The 21703-nt window shown below is 37.9% G+C and overlaps 1 protein-coding gene across 5 annotated transcripts in view; it reads left to right on the plus strand.

Moving 5' to 3' along the window:
• The window catches only part of LOC107717828 (calcium uptake protein 1, mitochondrial-like), an 83015-nt gene that overhangs the window by 6652 nt on the left and 54660 nt on the right, over positions 1–21703 (plus strand). For 3 of the 5 annotated variants that reach the window (XM_016524700.1, XM_016524702.1, XM_016524704.1), the window contains exons 1-2: positions 10731–10894; positions 12656–12839. In XM_016524700.1, coding sequence (XP_016380186.1) covers positions 10731–10894; positions 12656–12839 — 348 coding nt within the window. Of the gene's footprint in view, positions 1–9813; positions 9979–10730; positions 10895–12655; positions 12840–21703 lie in introns of those variants that run through there. The other 2 variants (XM_016524701.1, XM_016524703.1) reach the window with 1 other exon arrangement.

Genomic DNA, 21703 nt, shown 5'->3' on the forward strand with positions numbered 1-21703 from the left:
TCTCCGGCCAATCCGTGATCAGCAGAGTTTACACGTCACGTTTTGGTAACGGTACGGTTCACTTGGAACCCCAACCAAGATGGTACTAAAAAAAGTACCAGGTACTGTACCCAGTGGAAAACCCCCCAAAAGTGAACCGTACCGTGCCGTACCATGCAGTGGAAAAGCGCCATTGGTTTTGTACAAATAAATGATCCGCTTGCTTCCTTTTATGTCTCTGATTGTCATCAGAGTAGTGAAATGTTTTGTGCTGGAGGAGATGTTCTGTGAGCTCAGATAACTGCAGTCCATACCTTGAGGATATTTAGCCAGGTGTATCCAAAGCTTAGTTTTATTTCACCTCGTTTGATGATATGCAAATATGATTGCTACAGATAGAGACAGTGTGTTTTGGTGATATTTCAGCTTTCATTGGCTTTCATTTGCACTGTAAGAAACAATGTTGGTCCTCTGTCAAGTTTGTCTTCAGCTGCCTGTGAAGCTGGCCCTGATGCCTCGGTGTTGGTGCAATGCCTGACAGAACCTTATCTGAGAGGCGTGTGGCTGTTAGATCACTGGTGCATAGAGTCCAGAATTGCCACTGGATGTGTGAAACCCAGACTGCTGCAGATTGTTTGCAGTTGAAGATTGCAGAGAAGCAAGGTTAAAGAGCTCTCTTTGATTAAAATGGTTTGGGAGTCTCAAAGTATCATGTCCATGGAGGAATTATGCCCAACCAATTGGGCATACAAGAACTGCGGTTTACTTCAAGTGTTTTTTCTATGTAACACACAAAGAGATGCTTTGCTGAATGTTTAGGCTGCTCTTTTGAACAATGACATCAACTAATTGGCCTTATTAATCATCCAAATTTCCATGGAACACACAAACACAAAAAATAAAAAAAAGTATATATATAATTTGAGTGACGAATGGAGCTCAAACGTAGTTCAAGGAGACCACGGCGAGCAGCCAACATCAGCTGACGCTCAGCTGATCATAACTCCTCCCACTACAATTAAATAAGATATGCAAGTTCATCTGTACTCAAACTTGCCATAGTCTGTCGCACAGACAAACGTTAAGTCAGTTCTCAGTTCTGTCGCACAGACACTCGCTTCAATTGCTAATATGTTGCACAGATACTCGCTAACAGTCTTCTAGTTCATCATAAACACTCACTCAGGACAGCTTTCAAACGGATTAAAGGGGTCATATGATGCGATTTAAATTTTTCCTTTCTCTTTGGAGTGTTACAAGGTTTTGGTGCATAACGAAGATCTGTAAAGTTGCAAAGACTAAAGTCTCAAATCCAAAGAGATATTCTTTATAAAAGTTTGTTTTTAATTGTTGATCTGATCTGATCATTGGCTATAGCTTACTTGGAAACTGCTGTTGCTTAAAAGCTATTTAGTTGCTATTGGAACTTACTGTTTACCAGGATTTTATGTTTATCATTCATAACATTCTCGTTATTACAGCTAAGCTGTTTTTAGCAATGCTGTTGAACAAGCTTCTGTTTATTATTGGAAACATACTTGTTGCCAGTCGTTTGGTTATTGCCAATATGCAAGGCTTATCTGGTGTGAAACATATCATTGTTATCATTCACAGTTTGACTTTGAAGGAGTGTGGAGTCATGTTCATGGAAGAGGAAGCGCATTGCGCTCCATAGTTTATTCACTGCGAACCGATAACTGAAGGTAACAGGACACAATGCCATTGACAGGCGATGCATGACATCAAGACTTGGATATACAAAGACAATGTACTCCAATTGCCATGAATGGGAAACAGTGTAGCCAACTATTTTCAGTGAAAAGTAGCTAAAGCCTGTTCAAGTTTCTAAATATCGCTAGATGATAGGGCTGTCAAAATGGCTGAAAATCAAAATTTGAATTTTGTTCTTAAATATGATCAATATTCGAATTATATTCGAATTTAAAAGGCATAATTTCAGTTAGGGGGAAAAAAAGCTTTTGGCTTCTCTCCTGAGGCCACAAGAGAGCGCATCGAGCAAAATAGTGCTAATGCACGTTTCTTCAAAGCAATAAAATAACACGACTATCTTTGAAAAAAGTGCATAATGTTTAAATTAATGTTTATAAACCATATATAATTAAGTTGCTTAAACAATTAGAAACAAAACAGCATCATGTATGTATGTATAGTTTAATACAAAGGACCGAAAACCAATCACAAAGAGTACTTTCTTCATTTAAAAACATGAGATGCAGTGGGATGGGAAAAAAAAACGCCATAAAGTTTCGAGACATGTTTTTTTAAAAGTTGAACTTAACGTTAATTTTACATGGCTTTCTAAACATGCGGCTCTCTTGTGCTAGACACAAGTGCAACGGTGATAGATGTCCCTCTAGAAAATGCGCAAAATATGGTTCTGTGTGAACGGCTTGGTTTCGGTTTTGACATAAACCACATTCTCTGCAATTATGTTCTCTTTTTCCGCAATATTTTGAATGAACAACGTAGCAGCGCCGCATCCAGTGGGTTCAACTGGATAGGCTAAGAAAAACATTAAAATGCAATGACACCTACATCGTCATCGCATCCCGTGTGCCACTGATAAGGCTGCCTGACGCTCACCTAAAATTCGAATGCGTATTTTTATTTTAAATTCGACGAATATTCAAAATTCGAAAATTTTTTGACAGCCCTACTAGATGTCATACGCGTTTAACATATTCATTACGTCATTACGTGCATTGCATTCTATGGAACGATTTTCCGGACAATTTTCAAATAGAATAGCAAATTGTATTTTCAATTGCGTTTTCAATATGTCATTCTTCCTAGTGTCAGCCCTTTATATTTTTTGCTTCTCTGCTACTCTCTGTGCTCACCAAGCGGCAACCTTCCGGTCTCTCGTGAAACCAACACGGAAGTGACTAAAACTGCAATTCATCAAGTGCCGGCTACGCCAACTTTGAGCTTCAAAAACGCTCTTCAGAAACCTACGGGTGACGTCACGTTGAGACGAGAGTATATGCTAAAGCTTAGTGGCCTCTGATGGATGGACATAGGCTGAATCAACAGCCGAATGGGGAAGATGAATAAAGACATGGAGACAGGCTTTCCAAGAAGACCTGGAAGACATTGGTGTCCAATGGAAAATGTCGATAATGTGGCCATGGATCGAATACTTTGGAAGACTCTTGTTTCCCATTGTGCCCGGCACGTGACCTGATGATGATAATGGTGAAATCTCCGCAGAGTAAGAAGCTACTCTTTTTAAATATCAAGGCACGCCTCCTAACTATTCAGGGAGTGCGCTCCCTAAATGATCTTATAATTAAACTTACTACGTCTTTGTGTTTGGGGGGTTCAAACCTCAGTGAGGTTTGCTTGTGGACAGTTCAGAATCTGAACCCTTCAGAGCGAAGCCTGCCGCCAAAAATAATGTTCAGGACCTCTACAATGCATTTATTTGAACAGAAATACAGAAAAAACAGTAATATTGTGAAATATTATTGCAATTTAAAATAATGGTTTTCTATTTTAATATACTTTAAAATATAATTTAATGCTGTGATGCAAAGCTGAGCCCTGTTAATCACACTGTTGATTAATTGCTGTCCAAATGGCTTATGTACACCAGCTTCGACCCCCACTGGAAGTAACATTTTAATGAAAAGCTCATGGTAATTACAATTCAACTATGCAAACATTACATTAATAACATTTCAGTGGCCATAACAAAACCCTTGCAATGTGAAGTCGCACATAAAGTGTTGTTTGAGAAGGCTTGAACCAGTTGAACTCACTCTGATAGAACCCACTAGGGTGTTTACTAGTGCTGTGTTCGATACATCGATACGACGATGTATCGTCACAGAAATTTGACGATACGAGTATCGATACAGCTGGCCCTGTATCGATATTGTGGCACGTGTGCGAGGTTTCTAAAAAATAATGAATAGAGCATAATATATAGGCTACAACAAGGTTTAATCTGGCCGCAGAGAAAGATAATGTAGCTCTTGAGCGATTTAAGCTATTTAGTTGATAAAATTGCGGGGCAGCGCTAAAAAGTTTGTTCCTGAATGTCTGAGTGCGGCCGCAACGTGATCTGTGTGAGTGACTGAGCGTGTGTGTGCGTTAGATAAGAAGACAGCGCATTAGTTTAGAACTCTTCTAATTTTATTTTTATTTGTTTAAACGTAAAGAGTGTGTTAATTTGTGCAATGATAACCTACCAGCAATGTAAATATGATTTTAAAAAAAATATTAGAATGAATACATTACAATATAAATTTATTAGAACGAGTACATTATTATTTATGGGCTTAAAAACAAGATGCAAACCATCAGAATATTGTACCTGGTGGGGAGTGCACAATGTAAACATGAAACATATGCCATTACCTATATTGTACTGTGGTACAGTTATGGAGGCCCTTCATAATGCAGAGGTCAACTGCCTGCTCTGCCAATAGTTAGAAATGGCACTATAGTAAGCAGTGTTTAATAAACAGCTGTTTTTCTAAATTCTGCTGAGGTGAAATTCAGTGCAGTCATGTATCGTGATACGTATCGTATCGTGACTTTGCTGGTGATACACAGCCCTAGTGTTTACTGGGCTAATGCAGTATCTGCTCCGTTTGAAGAGTTCTGCTCAGCTCTCAGTCCCACTGTCCCTCAGCCCCAGAGACCAGCGGCATCAGTCTGCAATGTCACGCACAAGTGCTCACTCCAATTAGCATGTAGCCCTCCCACTCTCATTATGTTCTGCTGAATCAGGACCTCAATCAAAATACAGTCAATATTGGAGAACGGACAGGTGGCTCTTCTAGCCTCTAGGGAGCTTTTGCCTTCTTACGAACGAGGCGAGGAGAGTTCACCAGTCTGCCTACAGTTTGATGTCAAAAGATGCGGATGACATGATGAGTAGCTCTTTTCAAAGAAAAAATTACCAGATGCTGGTTTGTTTATGTGGGGGAGTCTGACAAATTTGCCATAAAAGAAGATTGAAAATCACAGGTCTCAAGAGCTATCCGGTTTCTTCAGTCAAAAGTTGTTTTATGTACACGGTTTGACTGCAATATGTTACCCTCTGTAACGAGAAGTTCTTCCAAAACTGAAAATGAGTCATTATTTACTTTGTGATTGTGACTTTTCTTGAAATTTTGTTTTGAAAGGTGGAATTTGGATTAATATTTGCTCTTTTTTTTTCCCAGTGAATGGAGATGGATGCTGTTAAGCTCCAAAATTACATACAAAGCACCATAAAAGTATCTCAAATTGTCCATATATCTTGTGTAGTGTTCTTTAAGTCTTCTAAAGCCATTCAGTAGCATTGTGTGGTGAATATACCCAACAGTATAAACAGTTCTGTAGCCCACAAATCAAATTTAGTTTCTAGTGAGTCTGAAGACCTTGATTAGCTGGTTCACATATGTTTAATTAGGCTCAACTGCAGGACAGTGGCCCTCCAGGAACAAGTTTGGACACCTCTGGCTGCTTTAGACACATTGTAGGTTTGACGTCAGTGACCTTTGGTCATGAGACACGCTAGAACTAACAATGTCCTCATATTGTTTAGCCTCTTGTTGCAGACATAACTTTGAACTCTGAAGAGTTCCAGAAGAGCTTGAATCACATTAGATTCATAAGACCATGGCTAACCTAAAAGGCATGATGTCAAATTAGGCTAATGGTTTCAGTAGGTGTTGTGTGATGTGATTCAATAAATGAAAATGGTCTGGTCAGTTGAGAGCAGCTCTCTACTGTTGCTCGTGCATCTGCTTAAATAAATGCATATACCCTGTTCTAAAACACTGATATAACTTGAGTAATTGGTTGTATTTTGTTACTATACTTGGGTGTTATTTTGGGAATGTTTAAAGGCCTAAATACAAAGTTCTGTCATGAAACTCTAGATGGTGCAGGCCGATAGGTTCTAACTCAATCTGATAAAATCTCATCATTATCCACATGGTGCAGCTGATTGGTTTCTTTTCACGTCAGCAGCCAAATGAGCTCACTGTTCAAATTCAAATACTTGGCTAGTGCTTGCTGTAGCACGCTTAAGAAACCCTCCACCTTCCCCAGCTCCACCTGTATAGATCTGCTGCAGGAGTAATTTCATGTATGTTATATATGGAGGTTATATCATATGTTATATGCAGTGGTGGACAGTAATGAAGTAGTTTTACTTCGTTACTGTACTTAAGTACATTTTTCAAGTATCTGTACCTTACTGGAGTAGTTTTATTTTGAGTAACTTTTACTTTTACTTCACTACATTCCAAAGCACAAGATCGTACTTTTTACTTCACTACATTTCACAAAACTTATCATTACTCCTTATAATATATCACGTGCTCCGAAATATATGCTAATATAAAATTAAATGATAAAAGTAGCCTATATAAAACTGCAAAATAAACATTCATCTATCGGTACTTTTTACTTAAGTACATAAAAAATCAAGTACTTTTGTACTTTCACTCGAGTAAAATTGAAAGCTGAGTACTTTTACTTTTAATGGAGTAATATTTTATTATACGGATCTGTACTTTTACTCAAGTACTTGATTTGTGTACTTCGTCCACCACTGGTTATATGTGCAGCAGCAATATTTCCTACATGCTCACAGCAGCATGTCTGTGGATGTATTGACAGTAGCAAGTCTCGGTACTTGCTCTGCAGCAGCAGAAGCGTAGCAGATCTATTTCGCCAAGACCAAACACATTAACATTGCCATGTATATTACCATGCTAAACTCTCAGAGAGTTGTCATGACAGAAGTGGTAATATAAAGGGTTTAACTGCAGCACTCTGAATTTGTATTTGAGTTTGATATTCACAATAATGCCTAATTTGTTATTTAGCAGTGAAGTTTATATGATACAAATTTTGTAATTGCTTGGTGGAGTATATTCCAATTCACTAGTGCTTTATGAATAGTTACCTTTCCAGAGCCACCCCTTCCATGGCCTTTTCATTGTATTTTTGTTGAGGGACAAAGTTTATTTTTTAGCTAAAAAATAAATAATTGCTAGTTGCTAATATTTAAATCTAAACAGGGCTTCTTGATTGTATCTTTCTTTTTTTTAAAGCTAAAAAAGTTTACTTAAATGTGTTTTTTTTTCTAAATATTGTAGCTTTTCTACTAATCAAATCATTCAAATTCACTAACCTGTAAAATAATTGTTTTCTCATGAAATTGGGTTAATTTTTGGATGGATACTTTGTCAACTTTTTTCTGTACTCATACTTAAGTACAGTTTCTCTTGTAGATCCCATTTGTATGCAAATGTTTTCCACATTTACTCATCTAACTCAATTATACAGTCTGAATTGTTGGCACCCTTGGTAAATATTATCAACAAAGGCTGTGAAAATTAAATCTGCATTGTTAATCCATTTGATTTTTTATTTTAAAAATGTACAAAAATCTAACCTTTCATTAAAGAATAAGAATTTAAAATGGGGGGAATCTCATTATGAAATGTTTTTCTCTAATACATGTTGGCCACAATTAATGGAACCCATTTATTCAGTACATTTTGCAACCTTCTTTTGCCAAGATAACCACTCTGCGTCTTCACCTATAATGCCTGATGAGTTTGGAGAACATCTGACAAGAGATCAGAGACCATTCCTTCATAAAGAATCTCTCCAGACCCTTCAGATTTCCAGCTCCATGTTGGTGCTTCTCCTCTTCAGTGCACCACACTCGGGTCAGGGGACTGGAATGGCCAGGGCAGAAGCTTTGTTTTGTGCTCAGTGACCCATTTTTGTTTTGATTTTGATGTTTGTTTTTGGATCATTGTCCTGTTGTAAGATCCAACCATGGCCCATTGTAAGATTTCTAGGACAGTCGGTTTTTAATGTATTATCTGTTGTTATTTGATAGAATCCATGATTCCATGCATCTAAACAAGATGTCCAGGACCTCCGGCAGAAAAAAACACCAACAACATTAAAGATACAGCAGAATATTTCATTGTACACATGGGGTGCTTTCCTGTGTGCACCAAACCTGTCTTGAGTGTTTGCTGCTAAAAAGCTCATTTATTAGTTTTATCTTCCATTAGTGTCTGGCAAATCAATATGCTGGAGTTTGTTTTTTGGATGAGAGCATTTTCTTTTCTTGAAACCCTCCCAAACAACATGTCGTGATGTAGGTGTTGTTTGACATTTTATTTAGGCTTTCTGACCCCAAGACTCAACTAATCTCTGCGATTCTCCAGCTGTGATCCTTGGAGAGTCTTTGGCCACTCAAACTCTCCTCCTCGGCGTGCATTAGGACACACGTCCTCTTCCAGGAAGATCTGTAACATCTTTAGTTGATTGGAAATTCTTAATTCTTGCCCTGATGGTGGAAATGGGAATGCTCTTTTCTTAAAGCCACTTTCTAATTTGTGAAGCTCAATTATCTGTTGCTGCACATCAGAACTGTATTCTTTGGTTTTACTCTTTGTGATGGATGATTAAGGGACTTTGGCCTTTGTGTTCCCTCATCTTTATATTCATGTGCAACAGGAAGTCATGGCTGGACGTCACCCTGGTGTGCTAAAAAAAATGTAAATATGAATGGGAATATGCTTCAGAGATATTTTACTCGTAAGAATTTCTAAGGGTACCAATAATTGTGGCTATTGTGTATTAGAGAAAAATTTTTTATTTTACAATGTGACCCCCCCCCTAATTTTTTTACTTCAATTTTTTATTATTATTTTTTACGAAAGATTAAATGGATAAACAATGCAGATTTTTTTTCACGGCCCTTTTTGATCATATTTACCAAGGGTTAGGGCTGGACAATAATTCAATATCAATATGTATCGCGATATAATTTTTTTCAATAACGGTGATATGATTTTTAAACACATTTCCGATATTTCGATATACATTACCAGTTTCCCATACATTGATTTATTTGTGCCGTTTGACTTCGTTAAATAAACATGAGCACTGCACGTTTCAAAATCAAAAAATGTCGCGGGTGTTTTATATAAATGTATCTGTGAAGGGAACCGACTGTCTTCAGAAAAGTTTAGATGGCATTTTCATTTGATCTGATAAAGAAGCGTTCATGAGCGGAGCTGCTTTGATTACAGCCATTACTGGAGAAACCGCTAGTTCTATCACTCTAAAAGCGCCTCCTGCTAGCAGAGCATGAGTTTTCATTTTAAATAAGCCCGTCTCCAGCAACATTTCCAGTTTGATATCAATTTTGGCCATATCGTCCAGCCCTACCAAGGGTACCAGCAAATCTGACCATTACTAACTCAATTTCTCAATATAAAATTAAAGAACAGCTGAGATATGGTGCATCTCCTAAATGTACATTTTAAATATTACATCTCCTAAATGTTTATTTTGTCACTTTTAGGAGTACGCTCTCTTACAGATGACCTCAAAACTAAAAGACGTGGATTTAAAGCCACAAAGTCCCACCTAGGTCTATTGTTAAAAATGCGTCTTGTTCGTGTGCTGCTGGATAATTAATTTTTCGGGAGTGCAGGCTCAGGGCCGTGGGAGATGTAGGGCTAATCCATGCAGTGTTGGGGAAAGATCCAGAGCCCGCATTTACAGTTTTAATTTCAGACAGAATCAAATTATCACACCATTTGAGACTGGCCCAAATCTCTAATGAAAGAGAGGTGGAATGGGCCTGTTTGACTTTGGATGGATGAATTTCATTTTATTTGATAGTTTATAACGTTAGTTCACTGCCCTGCTTAAATATTTGAAATGGTGTCATCTGTGTCACTCCAGGAGATATTTGCATACAGATGTAATTCTCATTCCGAATTAAAAGTATTGTTTGCATAGTAATCACTCTTTCTTTCGGTCTTCTTGCAGTATGTACCGCTTGCGGGCTCTGATGGCTGCCACCGTCGGGATGGTGCAGTTGTCAAGACGGCATCATGCCGGTGCCTTCCGTTCCTATCAGCGGCGTAGAGTGATGCTGGCTGCCCTGGTGGGGGTGACGGGCATCTCAGCCAGCGCTGGACTACTGTGGACAAGGTACAGATCACTGTAGACACCTGTCTCATACATAAAGTGTCTTACAAATAAAATACAGCATTGTAACGTATAATGTATAGTTACATCAGCTTTTATTGAGACGCTTCAGTGTTACTTTATTTTGTTTTTGTGATTAGAGTTGCATAAAACATTTTTTAGAAATCGGGAGTTTACTGTATGTTACAGCTATGAACTGATTTGCTACTTGCTAGTCTGTGGCAGGTGGTATCCGGACATTTGCATTCCAGATTGACAACTTTTTGCATATGTCCCTTCAGACAGAGTGAGTCGTCAGTATTTTTTCGCAACTAAAAGACGTGGATTTAAAGCCACAAAGTCCCACCTAGGTCTATTGTTAAAAATGCGTCTTGTTCGTGTGCTGCTGGATAATTAATTTTTCGGGAGTGCAGGCTCAGGGCCGTGGGAGATGTAGGGCTAATCCATGCAGTGTTGGGGAAAGATCCAGAGCCCACATTTACAGTTTTAATTTCAGACAGAATCAAATTATCACACCATTTGAGACTGGCCCAAATCTCTAATGAAAGAGAGGTGGAATGGGCCTGTTTGACTTTGGATGGATGAATTTCATTTTATTTGATAGTTTATAACGTTAGTTCACTGCCCTGCTTAAATATTTGAAATGGTGTCATCTGTGTCACTCCAGGAGATATTTGCATACAGATGTAATTCTCATTCCGAATTAAAAGTATTGTTTGCATAGTAATCACTCTTTCTTTCGGTCTTCTTGCAGTATGTACCGCTTGCGGGCTCTGATGGCTGCCACCGTCGGGATGGTGCAGTTGTCAAGACGGCATCATGCCGGTGCCTTCCGTTCCTATCAGCGGCGTAGAGTGATGCTGGCTGCCCTGGTGGGGGTGACGGGCATCTCAGCCAGCGCTGGACTACTGTGGACAAGGTACAGATCACTGTAGACACCTGTCTCATACATAAAGTGTCTTACAAATAAAATACAGCATTGTAACGTATAATGTATAGTTACATCAGCTTTTATTGAGACGCTTCAGTGTTACTTTATTTTGTTTTTGTGATTAGAGTTGCATAAAACATTTTTTAGAAATCGGATTGCTTAATACCTCTGGCAGTAGCAGCACTTAATGGAATTAGAGAAATAATGAAACGGCAAAATAACAGATTTATACACACACACACACACACACATACACATACATACATAAATATATATTGTATATTTGTGTGTGTGTGTGTGTGTGTGTGTGTGTGTGTGTGTGTGTAAATTAAGGGCAGTGTAACAAATACAACCATTTATCAGATTAATTCATTAATGAATGAATATCTATTTTTCATACTGTACATTATTATGTTGAGATGCCTAAATTTACTTTAAAAATACACCTTTTTTTCTACTGCGCTTAAGTTTTTATTTTATTTTTTATTTTTTGACAAAAAAAAAATATATATATATATATAATTGTCGCTTTATCAGTATAGGCCAGCATTTTTATATTGTTGCATGCATAGAAATAACACCATAAGATATTCTTTGTTTAGTAAGATTCACCTGCAGAGTTTTTGGGGAAGTCACCCTATGAATGGCTTGCATATAGCTGTGTCTGCATATTAAACTGGGATAGGAGAAAGTATTGTAATATGAAAAAATGACACATTTCACCTTTAACGTAAGTGTCCTTAGAGCCCATATCTGCAGAGATTCATCTGCAGTCTGGGCGAAGGCCAGTGCAGTGTGTGTGTGTATGAATAGAGGAGATGATATGTCAGCAATATAGAGAAAAGCATCTGGGACGTGATCTATAGAATGACGGAGTTATGGGACGAGGTGGCATTTCGGTTCTCAGTCTGTGCAGTCATTTTCTCTCATTATATTGAATTATTGAACAAACCTCATTTTATTGATCAAACACACATCCCATCAACACAACGACAGGCCTTTTTTCAATTACTGCTTTTTGTCCTGAAGATATTGATCTTCTAGCACTCTTCATTGACTTTTAGTATGAGGCACACCTCGAGAGATAAATACACATTGACAATGATGGTTCTTATGTGTAATAATGAGTAAACTTAAATTTTTTAAAGGAAATATAAGAGGCGTTTGCCTAAAGCAAAACTCACTACCACGTCAGGGTGTTGCTATGCAGTTGCTAAGTTTTTTTTTAGCACATTGCTATGTGGTTACTAGCTGGACCAAGCCAAAACAGCATATCTAGATATAGTTTGTGTTGCTTTTTAGTGTAATCTATGGGTTTTTCGTTATATCGTCCACCAGAAATTGTAGGTCTGATTGCTTAAAAATAATTGTATAAGGAAACATTACAAAAATTGTACACAGTTTGGTAGATATTATAGATAAGCATATCAGAATGATTTCTGAAGGATCATGTGACACTTACGACTGAAGTAATGATGCTGAAAAATCAGCTTTGAATCACCGGAATAAATTACATTTTAAAAATATTTTAAAATAGAAAACGGTTCTTTTAAATTGTAATAATATTTCACAATATTACGTTTTTTACTGTATTTTTCATAGAATAAAAGCAGCCTTGGTGAGCATAATAGGCTTCTTTTAAAAAATTACAAAATTTTAATCATTCCAAACTTTTGACAGGCGGTTTACAGTTTTACTGCTGTATACTTTTCAGTGTGACTGATCTGCATGTTGTCTTCTGATTGGCAGAGCATATGCAGAGGCGGGGTCTTCAGTCAAGCACGAGGAGCAGATGGAGGAGGAGTCTTTAAAGGATATAGCGGAGGAGGCGGAGTCAGATGGTGCTCTCGAGTCGAGTAGCGGGGAGGCGGAAGACGAGGCAGGCACAGAAGGGAAGAAAAAGAAACCGAGAGTCGGCTTCCGTGACCGCAAGGTGATCAATGCACAACATGCACATCATCTCAATCGCGTCATGATGAGGTCAGTGTCATCCAGCCATTATCTGATGAATTCATCTGGCTTCACCATGTGCAGACGAAATGTGGACCCCTCACATCTAATCAACATGCAAATCCACAGTCATGAAATCGACCTCCATATTTCTGAATTGGGTTTCATATGATATGACATCAGTGGGAGCGTGGCAGCGCTACAATAGCAGAGTTAATGAATTGCAGCTGACATTAACTGTGGGGAAAATGTGATATTAAAGCAGCATCTGGGACAGGCAAGTGTGGGACTTGCTGATTCAAGGGAAAGAGTAGAAAGGATGAGAAAAATGAATGACACTGTTGTTTTGCTCAGTAGTTGATTTGTTCCTTTTAAATGGGGAGCATAAAAAAGGCCTTTTCCTAATATACTTTGATGTTCTGAGGAATAATAATGCATTTCACAACCAATGTGAGTAGGAATGCAAAACAATTTATCTTCATATTTTTTCAGCCTTTTGACAGCATTCTATTTTGATATTTGTTTATTTGCTCTGAAATTACTTAAAATTTGGTTAACCACTATTTCAACCAAACAGTTAGTTATTATATCCAAACAGTTATTGTATTTAAAAGTGCTTAATAAATAAATGAAAATGAAATGAAATAGTTCACCCAAAAATGATGCAGAGAACCAATGGTGTTTGTTCTTGCTTGTCAATCAAGTATGGTTGAGCTTCCATTTACCGTATTTGATGTGCTCCATGTATGCATGTTGTAGTGGTCAAAATACCTACATTTCAGTAGTCGGTACCAATACCAGTAACATCCCACGGATCTCCATATCAATTTTGGTACCATAGCAAAAACTATTGCAATGTTATTAATAATTAAATAAATAAATATGTTAAAACATTAGCATGTAGCCTTCAAATATTGTTCAATTGTATTAAAAAGATCAAATGAAAGTAATAAAATAGCAAAGAAACCCATTGCAGGTAACAGAACAAGTGGACGGTTTTTTGCATTTTGCGCTGCAAGACTTAATGCACAGATCTATTCTGACACATTAGATTGGTTTTGTCCCGTCCATTGCTATGGTTATCTCAATGTCAAACATCACAATTTCAGATTCAGTCCTGCATTTTAATACAGTCATCACTCCTGAAACTGCAGTATGTACTTAACTTAAAAAATAAAACTTTTATTCAAATTATGAATGGGTTATACACAGAAAGTGAGCAAAGACCCTCCCTTATAATCAATGAAGCTGATATCAGTTCAGTTCAGCCGCAGCACGAGCTCACTGACTGAGTGAAAACTCCCGTTATAATAAAAAAAAATCTGTCTATACAGCACAATGAATCTCTTATTTACATCGTATTTATACTTTGTTGGTAGAGTGCAGAGCTCAAGCTGAATTAACTCTGAATTAAGGCTGCTATCGTTACGTTTTTAAAGGGGTCATATGATGTTGGTAAAAAGAACATTATTTTGTGTATTTGGTGTAATGAAATGTGTTTATGCGGTTTAAAGTAAAAAAACCACATTATTTTCCACATACTGTACATTATTGTTTCTCCTCTTCACAACATGGCGGCAGCAACAATACTACAGCGCGAATAAAAGTCACGCCTTCTTTCTTTGCGTGAACATTTGGGGGGCGTTATGCAAATCTTCCCACATCGTGACGTAGACATGTGGGGGCGTGTTAGAACGAGCCGTTTTAGGTAGGCGTGGTTGACTCTTAAATTTTATAAAGAATATCTCTTTGGATTTGAGACTTTAGTCTTTGCAACTTTACAGATCTTCTTTATGCTCCAAGAGCTTGTAACACTTCAAAGAGAAAGGAAAAATTGAAATCGCATATGACCCCTTTAAAAAATAATTTTTTGACTTGGTACCGAAGTACTGGTACTTTTGACAACACTAGTATGTTGATCAATTTTTAATTACATTTTTAAAAAATGTATATCTGTTCATCATATGAAGTGATTGTGTCTGTTCAGAAGACTTGGATCAAACCACTCGATTCATATGGATTACATCTATTCTTTATAAACATTTTGAAGCAAGAAAGGGCATTGACTTTCAATAGACAGACAGAAATCTCTTAAGTTCATTAAAATGTCATATGTGTTACAAAGATGAATGAAAGTATTATGGGTTTGGGATGAAACAAAAGTGAGTAAATGATTGCAGAAATTTCATTTCTTTACAGTAGCCAAAAAATTTATTCACAGAACTGTTTGGTGCAAGAGAAATTGAGTTTAGAACATATTTCCTTGAAACAGATGCTCTACTCTAGGACGTGTTGACATGGTTACTTAGGCGATGTCTTGTGGTTGTTGTTGTGTGTTTTTGTTTTGTTCTTTAAAAAAGGACCGAATTTATCAGGATGATTTGTTTTTGCTACTCTGTGTCCTAAAATAGCAAGATGCGGGAGCGGTTGTTCAGACCTTTTTGTTTAGAGCCTAATCATCACATTTCATTATAAGCTGAGAAAAAGGGGGGGAATGTAGGTATTCACTGAAATATGGAGACGGTATTAAAATAAACAGCATACATCAAACCAGCAGCACATTAAGAGTGAAGCTGATTCGCTGTTGGATGGTGGGGCTCTGCCTTTGATGGATGAGGCCATTCATCATGTAGCGGGGTACATTAGGCGGCTGTCTCTGTTTACACAAGCTCTGCCCTCCAGGCCATGTCTTCGACCAATAGGCCTTATTCATGAAACACAAACAGAACGAATTTCTGTGTAACATCTGCGGACTCGGCGGTATATCCTCATAACATATACCATTGTAACCATATTTGGGGAGCTACTAAAAATAGCAAATATAAAGTTCATAGATTAACTACCTAATCCAAAATTTTCCAAAATGGGCATCACCACATGCCATGGATATTCTAATCTATCTAAATGTTTGCATTAGGGGTGTAATGGTACACAGAAGTCCCAGTTCGGTATGTACCTCGTTTTTGGGGTCACAGTTCGATACAAGTTTGGTAAAACAGGAAATTTATTTTTTCATTTATTTTGAACAGACAGTAGTGCTACATAAGACATGCACAAAACAAAAACAGCAGACTGACTGTCCTAAATACACTTTGGAATGTTCCTTCATTAACAGTCCATAGATAATAATAAGGTACTATAATTTTAATTAATTCATGCAGCAATTTTTCCAATTGTATCATATTATGTTAACATTACAATGGCTATACTGTTTTTATCTGAATATTCAGAGATAACGATCAGTAATCCATTCATAGGCGATTCCACTGAAAAGTGTGAACATTGTGACTCTGTGGTACTAATTACTTGTCGACTGTTATTTCCAGTGTCCACTATCAGCTGCAGTTCCGTTGTAACACAATTCGTAGTTCGGGAAGAAGGAGGCGGGAACCGGCGAACATTTAAACATAATTTAATAATAAAATAAACACACAACTGAAAATAGCACGACTTCCGCGCACAAACAGAACCAAAACACAAAATAAAATCCAGGCCTGGTCCTCCCTCGTCCTTCACTGTCATCACTCCTCCTTTTATCCTTCCATAGCTCCTCCGTGGGACTCGAGACCGGTGAGTGGTGCAGGTGTCGCGCATTATCATTAACTCCACCGGCCTCGCTCCGTTCCTACGGCTCTCGGCCCCGCCCCACTCGTCACATCGGTTTAGTCAACTAGTTGACTTGTCTGTATGGTTTATTAAACCGATGGTTTATTAATAAACGTGTGATTAGTCGACTAATGCTTAAAATGAACGACTACTAGTCAACCAGAAAAATCTTTAGTCGAGGGCAGCCCTAGTAATAATGTAATATTAAAGGGAATCCCGGGTATTAAGACTTGTATGGCTTAATATAACGTAAATGATGTCTCTTACTGAAATATGTAGTAGAAAACCCATGAAAGATTTACGTTATTTTAAAAAAATCCACATCGTTTTATACATATTTTGCACTATGGGGGGTGCCATTATTTCAATGTCGTCAAATGGTTGCACTCTGTGAGCTACTGGCGCTATCTGTTGTTAATTTTACCGCAACACAATTCAGAATACTGATACAATGCCACATTGTGCGGCTTTTGTTTGTAATTTTGGAATCGGCAGCAACAATACTACAGCGGGAATAAAAGTTACGCCTTCTTTCTTTGCGTGAACATTTGGGCGGTGTTATGCAAATCTTCCCACACAGTGACTTAGACATGTGGGGGCGTGTTTAAACGCGGCGTTTTAGGAGGGCGTGGACAAGTCTTAGCTTTTATAAAGAATATCTCTCTGGGTTTGAGACTTTAGTCTTTGCAACTTCAGGGATCTTATCTATTTGTGCGTTTTTCTCTGTAACCCTCATTGGTGTGCCAATGTCATCTGGCATCACGGCCAGCCCACTGTGGGTGCCAGTTAGATGCCAACCTGTCTGTTTCTATGACACATTGCATTTCCATCCGAAACAGAGCAGGAGCCGTGACACATGACCACACACACACAGCCTCTTGCAGTATGAATGAGTCATTCAGATGGCAGTTAGTGATGTAAAGAATGCCTGCTGTGAATGTTGTGTACATTTGCTCTCATTAAACAGACAGACAGCATGCATCATATTCTCCTATTATTATTTTAAAGTTATTTGAGCTGCCTGTTTCAATACCTGGATCAGTTTGCAGCTTTTACTTTGACACAGCACGTGCTCATGTGCTGGAAGAGTGTTTATTGTATGATATGAAATTGAACTCTCTGTAAATGCGAACTCATGTAATCGCGGCCTTTAATATTTCAAAATCATGTATCAAGTCAAGTCACCTTTATTTGTATAGCGCTTTATACAATACTGGTTGTGTCAAAGCAGCTTTACAGTGTCAAACAGGACTGATCTGCCATCTAGACTGGATACAGACTGGATCTGGGTGGCTATGGTGACCATCTGATCTGGATACTGACTGGATCTGTATGGCTACGGTGACCTCGGAATAAGAATGAAAGAGACTAATATTAGATTTTACTGCTAAGAATTGATGACGGTCAGATAAGTCAGATTTGAACCATGACAATGCAATTCCACTAATGTCAAGATAATTTTGTAGTCTACTCAAAAGAATGTTGTGGTCGATAGTGTCAAACGCAGCACTAAACTGCCTTTTCTACTATTTTTGACAGAAAATTTAATCTTTAAAAAAAAAGATTTGAGATCTGTAATTAACTAATTTTTTAGAATCAAGTTGTGTTTTTTTAATGAGAGGCTTAATAACAGCCAATTTGAAGGTTTTAGGGACATATCCTAAAGACATTGATGAATTAATAATATTCAGAAGAGGATCTATGACTTCTGGAAGCACCTCTTTCCATGGTGTGGGACTATTTTCCTTAATCTTCTTTAAGTGTAAAGGAGCAACTGTATCTAAAGTGCTAGAAAAGAGATAGTCAATAGTTTCGGTTACACCATCAAGTTTTTCTGAGCTACTGGATATGCTGAGATATTGAGACAAGTCAGGAAGATTAGCCTATTTACAAAGCAGTCTTTTGTGGTAGAAGTGATGGTTCTGCCATATTTGTAACAAGGAGTTGAATTTGCAGCTTTAGCTATATGGAGTATACATGAGACTAGATAATGATCTGAGATATCATCACTCTGCTGCAGAATATCAACGCCATTAACATCAATTCCTTGTGACAGTATTAAACCTAGAGTATGATTACGACAATGAGTAGGTCCTGACACGTGTTGTCTAACCCCAATGGAGTTCAGAATGTCTAAATGCTGATCCCAATGCATATTTTTCATTATCAACATGGATATTAAAATCACCAACAATTAAGACTTTATCTGCAGTCAGAACTAACTCGGATAGAAAATCAGCAATTTTTTTGATAAAGACTGTATGGTGCTCTGGTGGCCTGTATACAGTAGCCAGTACAAACGTTTTTTTGATAAAGTCTGTATGGTGCTCTGGTGGCCTGTATACAGTAGCCAGTACAAACGTCACAGGGGATTTATCATTAACACTTGTTTCTCTGGGTAATGTTATTTGAATCACCATTACTTCAAACGAATTATACTTGAAACCAGAGCTCTGAGAAATACTGAGAAAGGCTCATTTAAAATAATGTAATCATCTGATTTTAGCCAGGTTTCTGTCAAACAGAGCACATCTAAGTTATGAGCTGTGATCATTTCATTTATAAAAAGCACTTTTGTATAAAGGGATCTAATATTCATTAAGCCAAGCTTTATAATTTGTTCATCTGTATTATATCTGTTTTTTATTTGTTGAACATCAATTCAATTGCTACCCTTAAATTGTTTTGGACCTTTTTTGTATTTGCTGGTTCGGGGAACAGACACAGTCTCTATAGTATGATATCTATGTGAAAGAATCTGTATGTGCTGAGAATTAACTGACTTCTGTGACGTGAGGCGGCTAGCAGACGGTCGGTTTAGCCAGTCTGTCTGCTTCCTGACCTGGGCCCCAGTTAGTCAAGTACAAACTCTAAGACTATGTGACATATTTCTAGAGAGAAGAGTGGCACCACCCCAGGAGGGATGAAGACCATCTCTTTTTTCAACAGGTCAGGTCTGCCCCAAAAACTTGTCCAACAGTCTATGAAACCTTCTGTATTGTACCCACTGCAATTTAGTATAGCTTTAGAGTGGGCGGGATTATTCACGTCGTTATATTATTCATGTCGTTATAGTTGCGCCGCCTCTACTGCCACGACTCCTGAAAAACTTTTTCATTCCGCGTCGCCCCATCAAGCTCTCACTGGATCCGCTCCTCTGCTATCAACGAGAGGAACGTCTGTACTTCCTCAACAGACAACGAAACAGCCACTTTTTGGTTGTTAAAAAAAGGTGCGCTTGTTCAAAACCGTTGCGTTTGATCCTTCACTGGCTGTGCTGATTTAAATCTAGCGGTTCTGTTGTGTTTGTGTCACAAGTTCAGTGCTGCAGGTAGTGACGATTCTCTCTGGCCAATCCGTGATCAGCAGAGTTTACACGTCACGTTTTGGTAACGGTACGGTTCACTTGAAACCTCAACCGAGGTGGTACTAAAAAAAGTACCAGGTACTGTACCCAGTGGAAAACCCCCCAAAAGTGAACCGTAACGTGCCGGGCCATGCAGTGGAAAAGTGCCATTAGACATCCAGCCATTGAGTTATGACAGTCTGCTATGTATCTCGTCACCACGGTAAGCAGGGAGGGGACTAGAGCATATTACAGTGTCTGACATCGAACTTCACCATCACTTTAAAAGAAAAACTAAATTTGCATTTCCTGAAGGAAGTATCAGTACTTGCAAGGCAGCAACAAGAAAGTACAGTTTTGGTTTTAATGTAAATGAAATTGCTTATGAGTTGCTGTGCAGTTGTCAAGACAATCAGTGCGTGTATCGTTATCTGTCAGATTGATGTGAGCAATGAACACAATAAAACACTCTCCACATCTCAATAATGTGTACTTCCCTCTTATATAGTATTCAAAATCTGTAAGTCAGATGAATAGAGTGTTCACATACACAGTCAGATTCGAGAATTTGGGGGGAAAATGGTCAGTTGTATGACTTTCTTTCTTGTGTAGAACATAAAAGATGATATTTTGAGGAACGTTTTGACTATTTTTGTCTATGTATTGAAAGTCAATGGACTCCAAAACACTATTAGGCAAGGGCTCTACATGAGTTTTTAGCTCTTGAACAATTTTTAACTTAAAAACACAACACGGTGCAAAATCCTGAAATAATGGTGAGGCCCAATGCAGTGACCAAGTATGTTCTTCTGACGCAAGTATAAACTAAAAATAAAAAAAATAGCAGTGGTGCGCACATATTACAGTGTCTGACATCGAACTTCACCATCACTTTAAAAGAAAAACTAAATTTGCATTTCCTGAAGGAAGTATCAGTACTTGCAAGGCAGCAACAAGAAAGTACAGTTTAGATTTTAAGTTTTGGTTCTGTGTAAATGAAATTGCTGTCCAGTTGTCATGACAATCAGTGCGTGTCTTGTTTTCTGTCAGGTTTATGTGAGCAATGAACTCAATAAAACACTCTCCACATCTGAATATGTGTACTTCCCTACTATATAGTATGCAAAATATGTAAATCAAATGAGTAGGGTCTTCAAATACACAGTCAGATTAAGAATTTGGGGAAAAAATGTCCGAAAAGTCAGACTCGGGCATCTGTTTTACTTTCTTATGTGGAACACAAAAGATGATATTTTGAGGAATGTTTTGACTATTTTTGTTTATGCATTGAAAGTCAGTGGACTCCCAATACACCATTGAACCCCTTTGACTTCTATTATATGGACAAAATACCCCACTGAGACATTTTTCGAAATGTCTTTTTTGTTACACAGAAGTATCAGTCAACATCCCTCAACCTTTAGTATTGGAACGTTTTCAGAGCAAAATAGAGAGCAACTGAATAAAACAGAAGGCAAAGGTCTGTACACATGTTTTTTTATCACTTGAACCATTTTTAACTTGACAGCATCTTAAAAACACAACACTTATGGTGCAAAATCCTAAAATAATGGTGAGGCCCAATGCAGTGACCAAGTATGTTCATCTGACACAAGTATAAATAAAAAAAATGAACAGTGGTGCGCAGTGACCTCAGGAATTGCAGGGTTTGATTGACAAGTACAGTTTTACATTACAAGCCTCACTTACTGCAGGCATTCAGGCAATATCCTAAACTCCAAATTATCATCACCTCATCTTGTAACTACAATCACTTCTGTTGTCTAATAGCTGCATGCAAACTGACACTCAATTAGCTTAGAAAATTAGCCTACAGTAGCCTGCATAATGAGTCACTTGCAAAATGGGCATTTGCTAAAGACGGGCCAGATAGT

This window comes from Sinocyclocheilus rhinocerous, unplaced genomic scaffold (genome assembly GCF_001515625.1).
Source record: "Sinocyclocheilus rhinocerous isolate Xijiao unplaced genomic scaffold, SAMN03320098_v1.1 scaffold780, whole genome shotgun sequence".
NCBI classification, from domain to species: Eukaryota; Metazoa; Chordata; class Actinopteri; order Cypriniformes; family Cyprinidae; genus Sinocyclocheilus; species Sinocyclocheilus rhinocerous.